At 32.0% G+C, this 23,828-nt stretch overlaps 1 protein-coding gene and 1 long non-coding RNA gene across 2 annotated transcripts; one reads left to right on the top strand and one right to left on the bottom strand.

Moving 5' to 3' along the window:
* Positions 1 to 1,150: 1,150 nt before the first annotated feature.
* On the bottom strand, positions 1,151 to 23,807 carry Pect (phosphoethanolamine cytidylyltransferase). The gene is made up of 7 exons (XM_088266603.1): positions 23,393 to 23,807; positions 21,821 to 22,071; positions 20,084 to 20,150; positions 16,041 to 16,118; positions 11,945 to 12,104; positions 7,456 to 7,644; positions 1,151 to 6,794 (listed from the first exon to the last, which is right to left on the bottom strand). The coding sequence occupies exons 1-7, from the start codon at positions 23,443 to 23,445 to the stop codon at positions 6,459 to 6,461; spliced, it is 1,134 nt and encodes a 377-aa protein (XP_088122729.1). The 5' UTR covers positions 23,446 to 23,807; the 3' UTR covers positions 1,151 to 6,458.
* On the top strand, positions 16,059 to 16,782 carry LOC148305478 (uncharacterized). The gene is made up of 2 exons (XR_015838148.1): positions 16,059 to 16,143; positions 16,482 to 16,782. It is a non-coding gene; the product is annotated as an uncharacterized LOC148305478 (long non-coding RNA).
* Positions 23,808 to 23,828: the final 21 nt, after the last annotated feature.

Genomic DNA, 23,828 nt, shown 5'->3' with positions numbered 1-23,828 from the left:
TGGTACTTTTTTATACCTCAAATCTGGTGTTTTTCAAATGGTTTTTCCTTTGTGGTGGTGTGTTATGGGATGAAGCATGTAATTGAAGGTATTTATTCTGATTAATTCCAGCATAAAAATAGCTGTCTGTCTCACCTGTATAAATAGTAAGTGTACATAAAATATTACACATTACTTTTCTATGTACAAAATAATATTTGAATTTGTCGGCAGATAAATGCGGCAAATCCAAGTCATTGAAAATTATAATTGATTATAATTCTACTGATAAACTTATGCTCTTAGGGTGAAGACTGACCGGAGCATTTCGTCGTAACGTAACGTCGTAACATCGCTCGCGGCGAGTATGTTACGTTATGACGTTACGGCATTGCTGACTGACCGCGATCAGTGCTCGTTTGTGGCCTTGTGCTCAATGTTGCCATATGACACATCAAAAAATCTGAATTACAGTCTAGAAATCTGTATTAAATTTGTATAGGATCAATAACCCAAAATCTGTATGAATCTTTGCAATTTTGCACTCGTAGTTAAAATGTCAGATGACGAAGACGTGATTAACTAAGGACCAAGGTCCTGTGATTTTAATAAATTACAGCTTACTCCAGACGAAGAAAAAAAAGATTCCCTGCAGTTTGGGGAATTTCCCACAGATTGGCAATCCTGGTACTGACCTAAAATTGCATCCGACTTGGGATGGAGCATTCGGAAGGAGCGGCGAGCAGCTCGGCTCGGTGTACTGACTGCCTGAATGCTCGCATCATAACATGTTACGTTATGACGAAATGCTCCAGTCAGTCTTCACCCTTATAGGTTATCTTGATGGTTGATTATATACAAATGTAATAAATTCTCTTTGATTCAGCTTCGGGTAACTATCATCCTTACAAATAATATAGTAAGCCACAAATCATCAATGATTAGTTTTTAATGTTTTTCATTATATTTGAAATAAATACATAAGAATTTATTATGCTATTTTCTAGTACATATATAAAACTCTGGCAACCAAGTATGTACCAGACAAAATATGTTTGAATTATTTTCCTGTAAAACCGCATGGCTGCATGGCTTACGATAGTACATGTAAAGGGGGTCGACTTGAATTCCTTCAAATAGACTGGATATCAGGTTTTAAAAAAAAAACAAGTAAGCCGTAAAGCCATTTATAATTGGAAAAAAAACAAGTATTTCAAGTACAGAAAATGATTTCATAATTACAATTGCACATTTTTTTATGTTGCACAATTGCATATTGGGAAATATAATTAAAATGTGAAAAAATAATATTTATTTAAAATTTTCACAAATGAAAATATAAATTTTGTGCTGTTAAATTATTGCATATATGTATAAGAATGTGTATACAGCTTACAAATAAATGAGTAATTAACTGCCCTATTTTTTATGTTAAAAAAATATATAATCCCTTTTAGTTTTTCATTAAAATTAAAGGAATTCTGAAAATAATTTTAAAAATTCATAGTTTTATTTGATTTTTTACTAAACTAATGTGATTGACTAGTGTAAAATTGATTGTAAATATTAGTTATCTCACCGTTCCCAGCCAAAAGGGTTCGGTTACAAATCATTACATTTCTAGAGATGCATTTGAAGCGCTATGATCATGTTGTAACAATAAGAAAGAATTAAGTGTTGGCAATATGTAAATGTACATGATATGACAGTTCACTTCAAATATCTCTTTTTAAAAAAAGCGGCAATTTATAAATCACGAGTTTTCAGCTGGCAACAGTCAATATTTTGGTTTATGTAGCATATAAAATGGACACACTAATTTAATAAACTTACATTGCTTTTGTATTAAACGTATATTGGTAATGTAAAAATTTTAAGCAATGACAAAGTATACACGCCACTATATATATTTTTTTAAAGTACTTAATAAAAAACAATTTTGGTATAGGGATGAACATTATTTTTCTCCAGTAAATATTTTGTAAGTCAATATAAAACTAAAATTCTCCTACAATTCTCTCCCGGTATGCATTTCTTTCTTTTAGAAATTTTGAAAAATCAATATCCTTTTTCTTAATCACCTTTCACTAAATCGCATTTCTAAACTTAAATTTTTACCTATAAAGCTAAGAAGTACTAGATATTTATTCGGTCAATAAGTATTTTACGTTTATAATAGTAAAAATTCTTTTTAAAAGCCATTTTGTAAATTTAACTAAGTGGTTTATTAGACAAACAAGTGCAATGGGTATAAAAAAAACAAAGGAACAAATATATGTGAAATTTTGAAAGTTACAAATTAAAATATAAATTAAGTATGATAATTAATAAAATAAAAAGAGAACCATTTTATATAATTCATTTACCAATTCGCATCATACTATATAATTATTAAACCCTAATATTGCATCAATCCCAAAATAGTTTTATTTTATTGTAGTTATAACTATAGGATTCAAAATTGAGTAATTTCCAGCAAAACATTATTTATTTATTTATTTATTTTTAAACTTCATGTACAGAAAATAAAAAGTACATTGGCGGGCTTATTGCTAAAAAGCAATATCTTCCAACCGACCAAAGACGGACTAGTGATATTGATCAAAACGTTTGATACCATATATAGCCATTTGCAATCAGTGGGCAGATAGTACTTGAACAATTAAAAAAAACATAAATTACAAATTGACATTTAAAAAGAAACATAAATTAACAAAAGACGATAATAAGGAGGGCAAAGGAAGAAGGAATTTAGGGAAGGAGGTAGAGGGAGGAGGTTTGATCGACAGTTAGGATTCTAATGACAGATAGTAATGTCTCAGACGTTTTTAAAAGTTAATACATATTATTGTCTGATGTAATAGATTTTATCAAAAAACTAAAAAACAATTAATTAACAATTAGACAAAAAAGTATTCTAGGATTCTAATGATAAATAGGTAGAATTCGGTAGCAAGTTTAAGAAAGAGAGGAGGGGTCAGGGGAGGAGGAGATGGACAGTTAGGGTTCTAAGGTAAGATAATGATGTTTCAGGCGTTTTTTGAAGGTTAAGATAGAAGGTGCATTTTTTACATGTAGAGGTAGTTCATTCCAGAGTCTAGCCGCTTGGACAGTAAAGGAATTACTGAGGAATGCTGTGTTGTGGCAAGGAATGGAGAGTGTTCTCTCTTGGGAAGAGCGAAGCGATAGACCATGATCAGAAAGGTAAACGAAGTTTTCTACAAGATAAATTGGTGCACTGGGGTCGTGAAGAATGTTGTATAATAGGGCAAGAGATTGTGAATTTATGCGTTGTTTAAAATGAAGCCATTTTAATTCAGTGCGACAGGGTGAAACATGGTCATATTTCCTTAAGTTAAAAATAAAGCGAATACTATGATTCTGAAGACGCTCCAGACGATTGATAAGTTCCGTGCTAGCGTTAAGGTAACATATATTAGCATAACACAGAGAAGATAGGAGGACAGATTGTGACAGATTTATTTTAGCAGTGGGCGGAAGAAAATTTTGTAACCTTTTTAATGAGTGGAGAGTGCGGTAAAATTTTTTACTAACTTCAGTTATCTGTTCATTCCAGCTTAAGTGTTGGTCCATTAAGATACCAAGGTTTTTTACAGTTTTCGTAAAAGGAATTGGAGATTTGTTAATTACTAAAGGTGATAAAGTAGTTAAGTTTAGAAGGGAAATTTGTCTACGACTACCTATAACAATGGCTTGAGATTTTTTTGGGTTGATCAGTAAACCATTATCTTTGGACCAACAAGAGATTGAATAGAGATTAGAGTTTAACGTTTTTATAGCATTGTCAACATTTTTGGCATCAGTGTGAAGATAAAATGTGTGAAGATAAAAGATATTATGTATTTTCTATAGCGTAAAATCATTCTCAAGTCTTATATCCAAGGTGAGAAAAAAGTTCAGTGTCAGAAAAGTTAACTTTCAGTCATATCCGGTGAAATGTTGTAAATGCCAATTCAAATGTAAAATTAAAAGGTAAAAATCCTTTTGTTTTCGTAAATCTATCCAAAATAAATATAAAGAATTATATAAATATAAAGAATATTATCTTCTCCTAACTGGGGTTAACAATATTTTACCGAGAAAAGGTCGTCATATTGACAATAGTGTAGAAAATTTAATGATATTACAGCAAGATTGCTGAAATATTTCTTTTGTTGATATAATTTATGTACTTGGAAATTTCTCACAGTGCTTATTTATGTAGATCAACTCGTTTATATTACATTTAGTTATGTTTTACTTTTTAAAATTCTAAATGAATGTCTCGTAACATATGTACGTCAGCATAAGGCATTAATGCCGCGGTAGCGATGTTATTAACTTGTACCCGCTAATCCAGGTATCTGAACATAAATCCATACAAATATTAAGGAATTTTAATGCGACATTTTTATGTAAAAGAGAGGCTTTTAAATGTGCATTGATCTAGAAATGATCAACTGGCAAATTCAAAAAAATAAATTATCAATATGGTGTTCGAGTCTTACCGAGTTTTTACCGAGAATATATACACAAAGTTACAGGGTTATACAGCAGAGTTAAAAAATAAGAAAATGTATCTTATACGGCTATAATCACTTAAAAACCATAGCTGTACATTGATTTTTATGTTTATATTACAATGTCTTGCTGGAAGTGACTCTAAATATTATAATTAAAGGAATAGTTGCTTATTTATTTACAATTTTGGTTTCTACTCTAATATTTCATCACGATAACTACAATTTTAGTATCCATTAGCCATATAAGCATCCAGTGATCTCTATCCAGCTTGAACCGTGAGAAATATAAATCCAAAAAGCAGCTCATTACTAATAAAGAAATATACCTAAATACATAAAAATAAAATAACACAAAGGCATAGAGGTAACTCTTTCACTAGAGATATGTGGTTAACATTCTTCCCTCCCTAAAAAATTTCATAAAAAATTAATGTTTCACAATACATCAATAATATGAAGTAAATAATTATTATGAAAGAGATTATATTGTTATGTAAAAAAAATAACAAGACAAATCATATATTTCTGAATTAATTTAAAACATACAAATGTTTACATTGTATGCAAGTCTATAAAGTCAAACAAAATATGGATAAAAAAATATGAATAAAAAATAATAATACACATACACACAAGTTTAAAAGATTAAATATAAAATAAATGAATTCTAAACTACTCAGACATGCAATGTGAAAGGCATTTGGGCAAAGCATTGGCACCTATGCTAAACTATTGTTTTCTTGAAAAAAATGCAACATTTCAAATAAAAAAACGGATCATTCCAAAAAGACAGATATTATTAACCTCTCAAAGAGATGGACAAACTTCATTGTCCAGAACTTACGACTTCAATATTTGGTCAAACTTTTTACAATTCTTTTCATAGTAAACTATAAATCAAACATAAATTTTATCTACAATCCTAGTGTTTTTTATTTAACCGTATATAATAATAATAATAATAACATAGGTATAGCTACATATAATTTTGAGAATTGGCACAAAATCCTTACATTCGCATACACTTCCATTATTTTGTTACTTTAACATATTCCAAAAAAGTAATAATTTTCTATAAACAATATGTATTATTTTATAAAACACCTTTGTATATTATGGATAGATGTAGCAATACATACATTTGTATGTATTTATTTAAATAATATCAATATTTGAATAATAAATGTATTTTTCACTATAAGATTAAATAAATGCTTTGTGACAGTTTGAATAAACAATATGACTTGTAAAGAAATTCTATTATATTAATGTCCAATTTGTACTCTTCCACTGTAATAATCAATTTTACACATAATATTTTCCTAGTGGTTTTAACATTTTACTACAATACGTATGATATTACATTATAAATACTTAGTGACAAATACAAGAGATTCCAACACCCTAATCCAAACAAAGTTATAATTTACGAAAAACAAGTTATGACATTTTATTTTTAGATCTCTCGTTATTTCTATGCAGGGGTCACTCGAGCGTTACAGCAAAAAATATGTACACCTTGGAAAATAAAAAGCATTTTCTAAGTATCCCAGATGTACAATATATTGCAATAGCATTTGTCATTTGACATACAATGCTACAAAAATGCAACAACAAAAAAGGGGAATAGTAAATAAATGAATAAAGAAATTACCATTTTCTTCCTTTACAATGCATCTGAATTTTATAAAATTGGATTCTGCTGTTTGTGGGTTTGGGCGATAAATAACAATATATATATATATATATATATTCATATTAGAAAAGACACGGTAAAAAAATACTATTCAGCTTGGATTAGGTTTTTTTTCATGTAGAGAGTGATGTGTATATTTAAAAGCCTATAGAGATTTGTGAAATTTTTGTGCACAGAGAAATAAAAATATTGTAAGACATTGAATAATTAAAATACATAAATAAATGACTTATCACATCTGGAGACTACATCGAGAGTGATTAATGATGGACAGATTGTTTGCACTCTCCATTGTGGATCCTGCCATTGGCGAGTGCTTTCATCAGCTCTATTTCGCTCTTTTCCTTTTTTTGATTTCTCATTTCGAATTCGAGGCGGTGCTTGATGATCCTCTGTACGATGTGTTCCGTTGTCATGGTGTTGCGGGAATCTACGACCGAGAAGATGCCCCTCCTCTTGGGGGCGAGGTAAGGGTCGGAGCCGTCGTGGTCGGGAGCGATGTCCGTCACCCCGTGGCAAACCACGCTCACTCGGAAATGGTTCATCAGATCATCCGTTACACTATACGGCGCGCCGATAACTACTTCGTGCACATACTAAAACAAAAACTTACAAGTTTCAAAATTTTACCGTAATAATGCAAAATATACTTACACACCAGGTAGGAAATAGTTTAGTAATAATTAAAGGTAGGCAGAGAAGATGGAATCCCACATTCGTCTATCCTGACATTGCCTTCTAGCTTTCTCTACATCTATACATCTAGTCATACCTGCCGTCAAATAACATACATTTTTTAACACGACTGAATTTCAAGTTCTAATTAATTTGGTCATGCTAAGCCCTTTTTAGTCATCCTCGCTCTGTTCTCCAATTCACATTTGACAAATATACTATGTAGTAAAGTGTTCGTTCCACGTAACCAAACCACTTGGAAGAACCTTTCTTAATATTTTTACTATCCCTAGCTTAGCTTTGCATTCATTTGTAATATCTTCATTTTAAATTATGTCATAAATCAATGTCCCGTACATTCATCTTGGGATCACAATTCAACATGTTCACTCTGCTTTTATCCTTCTTTAACTAAAAATCACGTTTCGCACTTCCATGTTCCGTACATCAATGTTGGCACTAGTATTCTGTCATGTATGCCAGTTTATTATTCATGGATATATAGGTTCAGGTGTTGGTACCTGTTTGAGGATGCGGTATTTCTTTCAACTCGGCGGCATGAATGTAAAAAGTGTCACTCACCTTGCACGCCAGCACACTGAGTACGCGCTCGTGCAGATTCATGATGGGGCAGTTGGAGCCCTTGTAGCGGTTGACTTCGGGATCCGTGTGGAGCCCCACAATGAGGAAGTCCCCCATCGCTCGGGCCCCCTGCAGGAAGTCCAGGTGTCCTACGTGAAACAGGTCAAACGCCCCGGCCACATACACTACCTGCCAGATAGGAAATTCTCATTAATTGAGAAAAATTATGAAAAGTAGAAAAAAGAATACATAAATGGAGAATTAAGCCAAACTAACAAACAAATAGAGAAGTCTTAGTAAGAAAAGTAATTGAGATTTTTGATTAATTCATTAGCGCAGATCATCACAAAAATCTATAGTGACATGTGTTTCAATGCATTCCGCGTCATTTTCAAACAGCGTATTGATGCGGAATGCATCGAAACGCGTGTCACAATAGATTTTAGGAAATAGTGGTATTTACTAAGTTAAGCTAAATTAAAAATGGATAGATTTTACAACAAAGGGAGTGCCAAATCAATAAATGAAATGAGACAAGTTTGTTCTAAGCATTCTTACACACTAAACCTTTATTTAAACTTTAGTACTTATGAATTGTAAAGAATGTAGGTATTATGTATTACAAATATGTGTGTACTCATGCCCTCTATATGTAAAACGGTTGAAAAAAACTGGATTTGACGGTGATCATGCGTCAGATAATTATTAATTTGTGATATTTATTCATTCGCTTGTGGACCCATGGTCTGAGACATTTACAGACATTTACAGCTAGGCTAAGAAACTTATCTAAGAGGTAATGTTATAATATGATGCACTATTATTTAATAAAATAACAACTATGTGGCTTTTTCCTTATTTTGTTCGAGTGACCGAGTTTCGTCATCACCTATAACATCAGACTGGTGATGCCCCATCTGATGATGTCGGTAATGATGAAATCTGGTCACTATGCAAATAAATTAAAAGTGGAAAAAGCGATACAGTTTTAGTTTTATCATAAAAAAGCAGTTCCATTAAGAAATGTAAGAAAAAACACTATTCATAATATTTTTGGGTGTGTCTAAATCCTTGTTTGCATATCTGGGTTCCTCCACTTACATAGATGCAGATGAATATGGAAGTCTGGGCTTATGTCCTGTCACAGGCTGGTTAAGTGATCACTTTACACTCGTGTAACATACACCATTCTACCCATGATTGACAACTACATTACTCAATTTTTTCGGAACTCGTATATTTATCAAAAATCTCCTGACACTGACGCTTAAGGCTTTAAAAAAAAACAAAAATTAGAATTTAAAAAAAAAAATCAATACGTTATGCACATTTGTGCCAAAAATTATTCAATAATTTACATTTCTTTAAATAATTATTCAAAATTTATTATTTATGAAAGAGATAAATGTAGATTTGGGTGTGAAATATAAATCAACAGGTCGATGATTTTGTATATTCAGGAAGTGTGTTTTTTAGAGATGGAATAATTGATTATAATATAGAAAGGAGAGTGAATGTTGGGAACAGAGTGAATTATGGAAGTTAAGCATGGAGTTGGCTTAAAAAAGGATGAAAGTAAGTCGAAATGCTATGCCTCAGGCGAGAGCAAAATGATGTATGATGTTCAAGCGGTGATATAAAGAAGGAATGCAACGCCGAGATAAGCATTATTGATCAAATTAACCCTTTCGTGGGCGGTGGGAAGATGTATTCTCACCTAAGTAAATGGCAAAAAAAAAAGTCATTGGGAAGCGGTGTTTTCACTTGGATTATACTAATGTCAACTGCTGACATATTCTGGAATCTCTTCCAGTCAAATATTTTACAACTAACGGTCAGTTTTCGACAGTACATCGTTGGAGTGGACATGGTCGAGATTTTTTGTGTCAGATTGACGAAAATTCCGAGTTTTTTCCCAAAAAATCATTTTATTCACTGTTAAGTGCTTTCTAAGCTATAACTAACTAACCATCACGCCGCTTCCCCGCAGGGGTAGGCAGAGAGAAAAGAGCGCCACACCACTCTGTCCTTGCAAACATTCTTCGCCTCTTCCAAGTTCATGCATCTCCTCATACATACCCGCCGATTGTTACGACTCCTAACCTGACCACTTTCAAGTATTTGGCATACCTGATCGTGCCATGTTTTTCTCGGTCTTCCTCTGCTGCTTTCCCGCTAACATTCGCCTCATAAATTTATTTTACCGTTCTTTCCTCACTCATTCGTTCTACATGTCCAAACCATCTCAACACACCTTTCTTAATTTTATCAATAATGCTTATCTCAGCTTTGCATTTCTTCCTTATTTCACTATTCGTACATCTATCATACATCGTTTTGTCGCACATTCTTCTGAGAGATCGCATTTCGACTGCATTCAGTCTACTTTTATCCTTCTTTTGCCAACTCCATGTTTCACTTCCATACATTAGAGTTGGAACCAGGACTCCGTTGTGCACTGCCAGTTTAGCTTCCGCTGATAGGTTTTTATTTGCTATAACTGATTTCAGTGCACCATTAACTTTGTTCCCGGCATTCACTCTCCTTTCTATGTCTTTATCAATCTTTCCATCCCTAGAAAACATACTACCCAAATACACGAAATCATCTACCTGTTCCAAAATCTCTCCGTTTACCAATATTTCACATTCAGATCTGCATTTTTCTCTTTCAAAAACCTAAAAATTCATTCCTAAAAAACCTGCATTCTTCTCTTTCAAAAATCAAAAACCTTTCTAAGCTTAGAATATATATATATATATATATATATATATATATATATATATATAGCTAAATACTATAATATTTCTATCACGGAATGTATTCATGTTTACATTGATTAATAAATACCTGAAAACACGCACGTCGTTCATTTATAATCAAGTGTCAAATTGGTGGGAAATTTATATCCCACGGAACTAAATGTGACCAAAATTATTAGTATATATAGTTTTTGAAATTATGTTTTATTTGTACTGTTTACTTTCATTATTATATTTACATGGCTAAAAAATGGTATGGAAAAATGTGGCACTTATAGACGGTGCAGGGCTGCAGTACCAAAGCAATCAAAAATACTCGTATATTTGCAGCGGATGCGAGGTGCCGCTTTGCGTGGACCCATGTTTCAAAAATTTCCATGGACAAAATATTAAAATATTCTTTCCTTTTTGTTTATTTAATGTTTACCTACTACTATAATTGTTTATTTTCTATATTTTTTACGCATAATTAATATTTAAAAAAATATGATGATTTTTCCGTGGGATATATCGCTCACTCCTTTCAAGAACGTCATAAATCAAAAATCGTCAATTTTCAGTTGTGCATGTTTTCGGAATGCCCAGAAAATGTACTATATCCCAGCAAAATCGGTACATTTTTAACTAAATATTTACCCGCTACAGGGCAAAAAGTGTTGTTTTTGAATTTTGAAGGAAAGGTATGGTTTAATTTATTTTTTTTAATGAACTAAATATTTTTCAAATGGAGAAAAAACCTTCAGGTTTTATCTAAAAAGATCTGTTGCACAGTAAAAAGTTCAATAAGTGGCTTGATATTTATTTTTAATACATTGTAATATATTTTTAAACTTTAAAAACGTTCTCCTGAAAAATCAAGTTTTTTGATTTATGACGTTCTTGAAAGGAGTGAGCGATATGCTTCCCACCACGATTATCTTTTTACCACGAGTATTTTTTTACATTTATATTATAAAATGGCTTGTTAATAATTACACGTAAGTTATTTGAAGTAATTATGAGGAATAAAATTTGCCCACCAAAGGGTTAAGAAAGGTGTGTTGAGATGGTTTGGACATGTGGAACGAATGAGTGGGGAAAGAACGGTAAAATAAATTTATGAAGCAAATTTAGTTGAAAATAAGGAAAACTTGGCACGATCGGGTATGTCGAATACTTGAAAGCGGTCAGGTCAGGAGTCAAAATACTCGGTGGGTATGTATGAGGAGGTACATGAATGTGAAAGGAGGCGAAGAATGTTTCCGAAGACAGAGTGGTGTGATGTTCCATTTCTCTCTGCCTACCCCTGCGGTAAAGCGGTGTGAGGGTTACTAGTTATTAAAATAATTTAAATAAATGATAATATTACAACATACTTAATATGCCATAAAAATCTATAGCTGAAATGCTGCCATTAGTCATCAAACATACTAAAAATATACTTATAAGTGATTGTAAAGGTAACAAAATTAAAAAGATTTCATAAAAAACAATATGGCAAAAAGCTTTATCTTTATAGAAAGCCAAATATGAATAAGATTGTTTCATAAATGAACAAAAGTCACGTGTAAGTTTTGTAGAGATGTGTGTGTGTGTGTGTGTGTGTGTGTGTGTGTGTGTGTGTATCTATGTGAGTATTTTTGAAGTCAAAACAATAGCTAAAAGTCGTTAAATCATGCTAAAAATAAAAGATTTCTAAAATTGAAAAAAAATTAATTGCTTCTTTTGTCAGATGCGGGTGGACATACTCTGTCTGAGGGTTTGGGAGAGACTCCATTACTGAACTGGATAATCTTCTGAGTTGTTGGCAGGAACTGAGAACATCCGGTGTAAGGACTTCTTGCCGCCGAGTCTTGGCCCATATTAGATGAAGAGTCTAGAGCTACCGCGTACTCTAAATCTCCCCGTCTGCAATGCAGAGACCACTATTTAATATATCAATTCAATAATACTTAACATTTATAACAAACAATTTCAAGTATTTCAATAGACTAGATTATAAATAACGAATGCATTTAGTAAAGTAGAGTATAAATAATGCTAAGTGCAATGCACATTTTAGCAATTAAACACAATCTAAATAAAACTGTCGGACACGAATAATAAATATATACTAGTATTTTCCAATATGCCACTAGAAAGTAAATATTACGAGTTATTTATGAATTTCCGGGTGAGGGGGACTAAAACATCCCTTTATGACCCCTTTCCACACACAACGGTACACGCGGCCTGCATCGGTTTACAGCTATTTCCTGAGTCAGTTATTACGCGAGCGCAAGGTGATCTGTGCTGCGCTCCAGTTTAAGATACATTTTACGGTATACAGATTACATGATGAAGGAAAGACGTTAGTGCTATATGGATAAGAAAATGGAAGAGTGATAATATGTAGGAAAAGAAGAATAGCAGGGAACTCAGGATTGCACACCCATCCTCATAGAAGCTAGTGTAAGCTGGGTAAAGTGTCCATTGAGATTAAATTGATTATATTAACAATACTGATTAGCTGTTCCATCTTTCAGCTTACAGAAACAATGAATTCACAATTGATGAGATGAGCAAAATAAAGTGAGACTTGAAAAAAAAAAAAACCTTTAATTCTCTCAAATAATTATATAGCCTAAATATGGCAAAACTACTACATTCATACTGTTGACGACATCATTATATTGGAAATAATTATGAATGCTGTAGCGGGCCTGCCAATGAGTCCATTCGCCAGGACCTACACTCGGATGGCTCGACTCTGGCCAATGTTTGGCAACGGGGATAGCCTGGAACGACTAGTTGTGATCGGTGGCCTGGAGGGGAAGAGAGGGAGAGGAAGATCCCCCACACAATGGACTGATCAAATTAAGGCAGCAGCAGGCACCTCGATGGTTGGAGCGCTACGTGCAGTGCAGTCAAGGGATAACTGGAGAAGAGTCATTGCCTCCACGAGGGTAACAACCCTCAGTAATTAGGAATAAGACGGAGCAGAAGAAGTGGGACCTGAAGTGAGATTTGAGAAGTGAGATTTAAAATGGAAAACGGAAAAAAGGGATGCTGGAGGCAGGGGTCAAGTAGGCCTTAGGATTGAATTGAAACTCTATGACAACTTTAACAATTTAGTTTTATTTGAACTTAACCTCCCCGGTTTAAAACCGGGGAGCTCACGAGGCAACACGTCCAGCCGCAAGGGGCTAAGGACGCCGACTTTTTTGCAATCAGGCCCGAGGATCGTCTCCGGGCTGAGGGCCATAAAAACGTCTAGAGGAAGGGGAAGATAGAGTTGCTAGGTCGACCCCAGGCATGGAAATTTCCATACGTCTGGCTCGACCCCGTGGGTCCTTCCAGACAATGGCCCGATACCTGAGCTGACCGTGACTTCAAGCTTCAGGTATATTTGTTGCATTTTGTTTAACAATATTTATTTTTAACAAAATAATTTACTTTTATCTTTATCGCAACTGAATTTTCGGCCAGACTAAAAATGCCACATATCAAGTTTTTACATTTTTTTTCAATAAAAAATAAAATTTAAAACTTTTTTTTTAATACCCCCCGTTTACATTTTCCCTCCATTTAAGTTTTTTTTTCGGTCCCTTGAAAAATGTAAAATAGGGGTTTCACTGTACATTCAATAAAAAATATATTTCTAATAATATAAATTAGAATATTATTATAAAAATTATCCAGCAACATCTTATTCTGAGAAACTCTGACTTGCAAAGGATATAGAAAGTGTCATAAATAAGTCTATTGTTTAAAAAATTTATCTGGTACATTGTTGATAAGTATTGTTATTGAGAAATCTTGGCAGGACATTTTTACCTACTTTTTTAATAACAAAGGTAGGGCAGTTAAACTTATTTGACATAATGAACATGCGAATGTAGTTATATTATTCGCTTCCACAATGTTACACTAATATATGTACTTTAAATGACTGATTACACCATAAAAATTAGGTTTGTATCATAAAACCTACATTAAAAATTATTGATGTAAATGTGACCTACTTTAAACTGTTGACACAGATGTGCTCCAAAAATCAATATTTATGTATCAGCAGTTACGAAACATTGTGGATCAATATATACTGCAGGTGAATACATTCATGTTTAATACCATAAGGTATATCGAGACAACCTTCGAAATTCCTTAGTTTCTTTATTTCTTATTTTATTTTCACGTTTATTTTTACAAAAGATTTTTGGTTTACAAATAACTTAAGATTTACAGGTTTTACTGTACTAAAATATTATAAAAATGTTACAAATTGTTGTCACGACGAGGTAAATGGGCAACTGAAGGTAGGTCAGGTCGCTCCAGTGGCTTGGGGATGAAAGAGAATCTACTTTTAACGACGTGGTGACGTCATGTTGTTGCACGGCCGTCTATGGTTTGACCGACCGAGGCACCATATGATCAATTCTTAATAACAAGCTCAAAAAAATATTAAACACACTGTCATTTCTAAACTAAGCAGGTGCATTTGTTTTATTAGAAATGAAATGAAGTACGCACACAGTATTAAAACTGTTAGTGAAACATTAACCAATCATAAGCGCAGAACTAAGGCCAATTGTCTCAAAAATGAAGGTAATGACAAATAAGGTTTGGCATTACAATGCGGTAGACATTTTGCTATCTTTGTTCTATAACTATTATTAAAATAAAAGATAAGTAAAGTACTTTCATGTTCATTCAAAAGCGATCTTTTGGTCCAGACACTTACACAGTATTTTCTGCTTATTTACATTTTATAAATGCAAGACCGCATTCTATCCTGCTTATTTTCTCATAAATGCATAAATGAGAGACTATCGCTGCGTAAAGTCATTCAGTCTGTATTTGATAGTGCGGCCAGACACTCTCGACAGCACATTGCATTCAAATACTGAGAAAAACCTGGCAACAGCACATGAATACTGAGAAATCACAGAATGAATCATACTGTGTGAAACCAGGTTAGCTGATAAGCCATCACCCGACTGCAGGGCCCTTCAGAAAGAGTGATTGATGGTGTATTAGATAAGTAAAACATTATTTTGTATCTCATTATTTTTATAAATATACAGTCTGGTATGATAGCACTATATAGGCTATTGAAAAAATATATCAAACACAAATTGTAGTTGAAAAATTATTATATTTAAATACTTAAACAGTAAGACAAAGTAATGAAATATAGTGATAATTTATTTTTAAAGCAAGGAGAGCAAAGGAGAGATTTCCGCTACTTGTGAAGTATTAAAAATAATTTTATATAACGGTTTTTATTTTATTATTCCACCGAAAACATATTTCTTCTACTTCAAACCCGCATCCCAATGGTGCATAGGCACTGCATCATATAATGAGTGAAAAAATCACTTATATTTATTTGACTCCCCCTGGGAATCGAACCCGGGACCTCCAGAACGGACCATTACACTACGGAGGCTCCTCACTAGGTTTTCTGTGCTGAGGACCCATAATATCAAGCCATTTTCATAAAATACTTCCTAAAGAGTGTTTCCAAGAAACAAAAACATTAATCTTGAAATGGAAAGAATTCTAGACTCTACTTCATACATCATGGGTAAAATGATATATTTTTTAAATACAAAGTACCAACTGGAAGGAGGTATATAACAATATATATTTTTTAGTGAATTTATTTAATTTATGGCTAACTTGACATTACACTAAAAGAATAGGTATTTTTTATGCTATTGCACTATTTATCTTGAAATAGATTTTTTTTATCCATAACTTGTTTTGGTATCACAATCGCATAGTAAAAAGTAATAAAACAATTTGCAATAAACAATGCTAGCAAATAAGATAAAATAATCAGAAAAAATGAACACTCACCTAAAATGTTGTCTAGTCATCAGAAGCATCCTGCCCACAAGATCAGTTGTAGACACTCCAGCCGTTCTCTGCACTTCCCTGAAAATATACAATTGAATGACCAGTAAATAACTTTTATATATAAGTATACAGTTTTTTATATATAAGTATATATGGATACAGTGCTTGTGATAATTATGACAAAGCTACCCGTAGCCTCGGTATACAATAAAACCGCTTTAAAGCAAATCCAGTTAGCGCACTGAAGCTTTTTGTGTGTACCGCCTGTACCCCGACATTGGGATCACAAAATATGCGGCCAGCTAAAATCTACCATATTTATGAATTATGCTAATCGACCTTGTTCCTGCATTCCTCGCGAGTAGACATATTGTACGGAGCAGCAGTAATAATATTAGATAGACTTTGATTAAATCACATAAATCATCTTGTGGATTTTAGACTTGGGCGCATCATCCGATATCCCTGCTCCGATATGCGGATTACGCCTAACGCCCGCCCAACCACCCGATACAGGGCCACATCGCACCCTCACACACGGCCCCTCACAGAGAGCTCCAGTCTCAGAGCCCCTATCCGCGGGCCTGCCTCCAGAGCACCTAGGCCGCGTCATCCTGCCAACGCTGCCCAAACTGTGCGTCGAACTTTAGTTCGAAGTTGTATAGCGGTAAATTAAAGTTTTATGTAAGTTGGTTATAATTATATATTCAGGGTGTTTTTTGTTTTGTTTAATAAATGAAGTTATACGAATATGATAGTTTCAATCCAAACCCGCCCTTTCGACCTACTGCCGCCCTTCCTGACCCTTGCTCTGCAGAGGGAGGGGGGGAGTGTCAATGTGTTAATAGTTTTGTAGGACTAACAATTACGTATTGCTACGCTGTCGTTTAACCCGTGGAGCGGTACCAACGTACTAGCACATTGAGACATAATCTCTTATGGTGGGGACTGACCGGAGCGTTTCGTCGTAACGTAACACTCACGGCGAGCATCCCAACATCGGATGAAATACTCGGAACAAGCTCGGCTCGCTGTACTGACTATACGAATGCTCGCATCGTAACATGTTACGTTACGACAAAATGACTCCGAAAAATATATATGTGCATGTAAGTATTAATCCAAATCAGCGTGTAATGCGCTTGCAGTATTGCATTTTAATTCAAAATTGCTACAACAAATTATTTTTAAAGTACATACTGTTCGGGTGGCTAGTGACTACTTTATTTTTAAATTTAAATATTATTTTCATTCAATTATATTTTAGATAGATAAGATGTGCCCAAAAATAATAAATGTTATTAATTTAACTAAGTGAGCTTCCTTGAGTGGCCAGTAAATGCACTGTTTACCCTAAATGACAAAATAATAACAGAAAACTTGCAGTTGTTTGAACATCGTTATTCCAATAGTTTGCAAAGAACTAGTTTACCATGTGCGTAATCATATATTTATTCAGTAATACAATGCCAATAAGATGACTTTTTATCATTCAATATGTTACATTGAATGTAGTGAATTTGATGTTTAACTCTATCACAGTGCATCAATTATAAATAAGTATACCATTAACAAACTATGCGATTATTTATATTATTAATTTACCATGAGATATCAAATTTGAAATATGAATATACCTCTTAAGTACAATGGGCTTAAAATTAAATTAGTTTTAAAGATATAATTTAATTCACATTTTCAATGATTGAAAAGCACTGGAAAATTAAAAATAAAAATGGCGTAATGTACGTGGTGTTTCTTTCACAATAATATTACACTGCAAAACTTTATCTAATCTATTCAATTGAATGAAATCATTCCAATGGCAATATTAAGAAGTCAATTACATATAGATAATAACTGTTAATTTTATGAAATAACTTCAATATTTCTATGTTATTTCGATGATATATTTTTTATTCCATAAATAATCATTTCTGAAAAAAAAAATACATAAAAAAAAAACTATGGCTTGCTGAACTGTAAATGCAATTGAACTTTGTATATACGGTCTACAATTATAATACATATATCTATGGACTGTGGTATTTTGTAAGTTTTAAAGTACATAAGTCAGGTACTAAGTGTAATAAAAAGCATATTATTTTTATTCATACATTAATTTCATCATTAAAATATCCATTTACTATCCTAATTTTATCAAATTGGATTACATGACATTTAGCTCATCAAGGTGTTGGTTTCGGCTAACTTTTATGCAAAAATAGAAAATATATAATGGTCCGAACATGACAGTTAATGGGGGAAAGTACTTTTCACTCAATAGACCTTCCTTCAAGACACAAAACATCAAAATTGTCATTTGATTTAAGTCTGATTTTTTTGTGCTACAATTAGTGTTATTCGTGTCTATTCTTAAACATATATTTTTCAAGAGTCACTCCAGTCCAAATGATAATCAACAGTATGATTTAAATATAAACTAAACCTACTGCAGTTTATTAATGCGTTGCACTTTACTTTACTGTATGCAGTAATGTTTGATAAGAGTATAATGAATGATATTGTTATTAGTCTATATGCAATTATTTGTTATATGTACTATTATTTTAGATAAATAAGTGGAAAGCAAATAGGTAGCATTAGTAATGTGTATTTATTAGGAAAATTAACAAATTATCATTATCTTTTGGGAAACCAAGTTCAGTTACAAGTTAAATGAACCTTAACAATGTGGTGTGATTGCATTACATAAACATTAAATATTTCCACAAATAAATATATCCATTAAATAAAAACGTAATACACAGAATAATACGCAAATCATTATATTTTAAATATTGTAAAAACGTTGTAATCTTATCAAAAACTGGTAATGACCTATATCTCAAATGTGTAATTTCATTTCATATTTGTCACCAGCATTGAAAATCCGGACCACTTAACTCATAATTTAGAATGTTGAAAATCTCATAGTAGCATTTTGAACTGGTCCGATGTAAACCATTTTTTTAATAATAAACAGTGACTTAGAGTTACTCATGTATCTGTGTGACTGTACATATATGTATGTATATGGCAGTATATTAGCTTTATTACTTATTTTAAATATATTTTTAGATATTAATTTGATGTAAAATGTATAATGTAAATGAAAACATACAAAGAAATAAATAATTAATAAATTATAAACATGATTCCACAAGATACACTAGAAACTTTTCATGGGAGAATACACAAAACGCAGTCAATACACATATGATTGTACTGTATGACATTAGCTGCTGGGCTAGTGCAAATGTATCAAATTTAAATTACCAGATCCTCCAAACTTCAGTAGTATAAATGTAGCATTCAATTTCGTCAGGCTACATTAAACACCTTCATACATTATTTGAACACCATAAACATAGCGTACCTTTACAGCACTACAATTGTATGGTTTTACCATAGTATGTATTTCTTATTGCTGATGATAAAGGACTTAACTAAAAAGTTTTATTTTATTTTTTACGCAATTCCATGCTAAATATATATGTATTTAGATATCAAAAGCATTCATAAGCTTCCAATTTGTCAAATTCTAGAACCATCTATATAATGCCATTCTAAACAAAAAATTATTATTCATGTTGAATATTGATTGATAAATTTACAAAGGAAAAAATATTTTATTAAAAACAAAACATTTTGTATTTAATTTTATTATAAATTTTTAGTTTTAATACATTTAAGTCAATAATAGATTTAAACCTCTAGAAATTGCCTAAAAATACTACAGCATTCAATTTAAATAAAATAGAATTGAAAACTGCAAAGTCAGTATTATGAAAATAAAAATTTGCTGGATAATAATTACGCATAAAGTTTGAATTCAAGTTTAATAAAGAAAAATTGCTGCAAATAAAATTGAATAACTTTTGAAGATATCAGTTATGTGATACATCAATTGAATGACTAGGCAAATAAAAGATAATTGTGATAGTTGATGAATATTTTAACATTTTTACCACAGATGAGTTCAATATCAAAAAGTTTAAAATTGTTATTTTATAATATTTAATTTAATTTAAAATTATTACCTGTATCTTCCTGCTGCCTTCACTAAATGGTATGTATCAATCCCATCAGCTGTAGTAGTAATATCATCTAAAATTATTAAAATAAAAACAAATAGGTTTTTATTTATAGTGACAATTTAAAAATACATAATATCATACTTTATAAAATGACTTCATCTGGGCTCACTTTACAGGAGAGGAAATATTATATTATTTAACCACTAAGTGGAATTTACATTTTGAAAATTACACTTTGTTGTGTACTATCTGTAACGTGTCAACCAGGGCTTAGTCTACAGAGGATCGTAAAAACATAAAAAATTTAACCGTCACGTGGAATTTATCCATCTATTGTGTTCCATATAATATGTATACATAATATATGCAGCCACAAAAAAATTAAATACTTATAATAAAAAGCTAAAAAATACACATTGTTTTTTTCCATATATTATGCAATTACCAATGTTTTATTGATAATAAAAGGCTTATAGGTATTTAATTACACATTTATATTAGGAACATGATTTTTTTTAAATCTGGTAATCTAAATTTCGTATATCTTGAAATTCTTTTTAACTTGGCGGATGGATAATGCACCCGAAGAGGATTGTTATTATGGTCCCCATAAGATCTGGCACAAGAGTGTTGTCATTGGATAAGAGATATGTACCATTATTATTCTCATTTAGTTTATAATTTTTAAAATCTCAAAAATGTTTTCTAAAAAGAGTGGAGGGGGGGGGTTTTTTGTGATTTTTTTTTGTCATACCAGTATAGTGTTGCAGCCTGTGTAACTTTACAAATATAAGTATGTGGCCTAAAGAAAAAAAAGGTTGAGTATCGCTGAGCTAAACCATCAATATAATGAAACCAATTTGAGATAGTGTATTTTTTGGTATTTTAATAAAAACTAACAAAAATTTAAATAAAAATATGATTAAATTAAAAGCATTAAATTTTTTAAAGTCTAAAAAATAAGTACATATATGCATTAATTTATTGTTTTTTAAATTAATTACATAAAAGTCCCTACTAGGCAAAAGTTAATAACAAACATTATAATAACATTTCTTAACTCAAAATAATAATAAAAATAGCAAAACAAAAGACAAAATATGTATGGTTTTCCACTGCCAAATCAAAGCTATATTTATAATAGGTTCATACTGTGAACAATAATGCTTGGTGCTGTATGTGTTTTATTTGTTTAAAAGACCATCATAACTATCAGAAAGTTTTGCCTAAACGAGGGCAGTGTTGTGTTGCAGAAATAAACAATGGAACGAATACTTTCAATATTTCTTTATAATTATTATTATGTATACAACGTGAATATTTTTTATGAAAATAAATATTTAATATGCTATAAATATTTAATGTGCTATCCACTCGATTAAATTAAATTTTTAGATTCCTACACCAAAACTGTAAGTAAGATTGTCTAAACTTATAATCTACATGATTAAACAAGCATATACGAGAGAGAATGTAAGTCCCGAGGGTATTAAAACGTATTTTGCTTACATTCAAATACTCAAATTAATATTTGTTCAAATTGGCCTTGCTTGTTAGGTATTTATTGCTACCTGACCTAATTTCAAATGATTTAAGGTTAATTTTTTTTTTAAATGAATTTCCACGCATAGTGAAAACTTTATGTAATAAAATATTCTCATAATTATTTGTGATAATAAGGAAATAATTATAAAATTTCAAATTGTTTGACATACAAAAATAAATATGTATGATACTGACCTCCGTGTACGCATAAATCACATTGGTACTGGTCAAGGGTCTCCAGAGTAGTAACGTAAGGAGCCCCCTCCACGACTTGATCCACCCACTTGATAGCCCTCACCATCTTGTACCTCTCTTCCTGCGTGAATACAGGGGGCCCCTTGTGCTTTGTAATCTCTTCGTCTGTGTGGACACCTACTACTAGTACATCACCGAGAGCCTTGGCCTGCCGCAAAGAATTGGCATGACCAAAATGTACCATGTCGTAACTAAAAAAAGAAACATACAGATTCAAATTTAGATTTAAACAAAATACATCCAGCCAGTTCTCATAGCATTTCTTTAGATTACTATGCCATGTGTGATTAACACTCGCAATTATAATAACATGTTTCAAAAATCGTGACTGAAAATGGAAATGGCATGGCTTACATCCAATAGCAGTCGTTAAATAAAAATTTCAAGACCATTCTATCAATTTATATCAGTATTTCAAATGTGTCTTTTTACTGGCATGGGTACATAAAAATATAAAGCCATCGAAAAACATATGAGACCAATAAACATTTATTTTCTCTTATTTCTTACTGTAAACATTTAAGTGTGGAAATTGTTCACTCCTCGTAGTGTAGTGGTTAGCGTGTTTGCTACCGTACAAGAGATCCTGGATTTAATTCCCAAGGGGCTTAAAATAAATATAAGTGATTATTTATTGTAATATTTATTTAATTTCACCATGGACTAGTGATATTTAATAAATATTTTAATTAAAATCCAGAGTTCTACGGTGGAGACCATAGGACATGAAAAGATAAATAAAAGATGTGCCGACAACATTGTCCCCGTCGCATGTAGTGAGTGGATTGAAAAAGCCCAAATAAGAGAAGTCTGGAAAAAATTAGAAGAGGCCTGCACCCAGAGACGGCTGACAAAGAAGAAGATGAGCTGGTACGTCCAGCTCAGGACTGATGACCTTGATTGATAATCAAGTTATAACACTGCACAAATATTATGTACCATTGGAGGTGGATCAGGGTTATTTTTCATGTTTATTTTCGAAAATAGTATTTTTGCAACTAAATATGAAAAATATACATTTTATTTTTTTGACATAGTTTTTTTTCATATTTTTCATTATCTTAAACGGAAATCCCTTCACAATATATTATAAAATAACGTTGTAATACGACATTATATATCAAGTATAATTGTTGATTGCATCCGGGATGTAAGTAGTGAGTTATCCATGAATCCAAGCGTCAGCCGCGATAAAATAAAATACTTTAACTAAAAACTTTGATTTAAAAACTGCGTAAAATGATCTCGCGACATCTACGTTTATTTTTTTTTATCGTTCAAACTAACAGACCTAAAAAATGGTTTTAAAATAATGACCACCGGATAATTGCATTTTAAAACATATAAATATTTATAGCAATTTTATACATTAATAAAAATTTCACTTAGAATATTAATAATTATGTGAAAGATTCATTTCCGCGATGTAAATCGGATTGACATTGAAATTCGGCGTCGAACACAATATAACAGAAAAGCTTACAAATATAGGCTATAATTCTCACTACTTACCAGCCATCGCACCAAACACGTACTTCTTTCTTTTTTCCGTTTTGTTCTGTCATATTTGCTTAGTAAAAAACGGAATAATTTTCCTCGCACAAGTCAAAATTTCACTACGAAGTATTTTTCCACATAATTGACTGATTCACGTATGCGTGCGACTGTCAAGTCACTCGAGCGCTGATTGGTCAACCCGATCACGCGATAGCACTCTGAGCTTGTATACAAAAATAATGCCAAATAGAATTACATCTTTACGATAATACAGACTCTAATGTAAACAATAAAAAAAACAAAATTAATTCTTAAAAAAAAAAAGACTAGACAAAGACAATATGGTTCCAAAACCATCAAAAGGAAAATGTTATTAAAAAACGCAGAGCAGTTTAAAAATAGCGCACTACCTTTGAACAAGGTTGCCAATAGAAAAATGTTTTCAAATCAG

Source organism: Brachycentrus maculatus, unplaced genomic scaffold (genome assembly GCF_059751285.1).
Source record: "Brachycentrus maculatus isolate JH-2025_06_01 unplaced genomic scaffold, ASM5975128v1 h1tg000272l, whole genome shotgun sequence".
Classification (NCBI taxonomy): domain Eukaryota; kingdom Metazoa; phylum Arthropoda; class Insecta; order Trichoptera; family Brachycentridae; genus Brachycentrus; species Brachycentrus maculatus.
The sequence above is the reverse complement of the archived record's forward strand: the minus strand, read 5'-3'. Positions and strand labels throughout refer to the sequence as shown.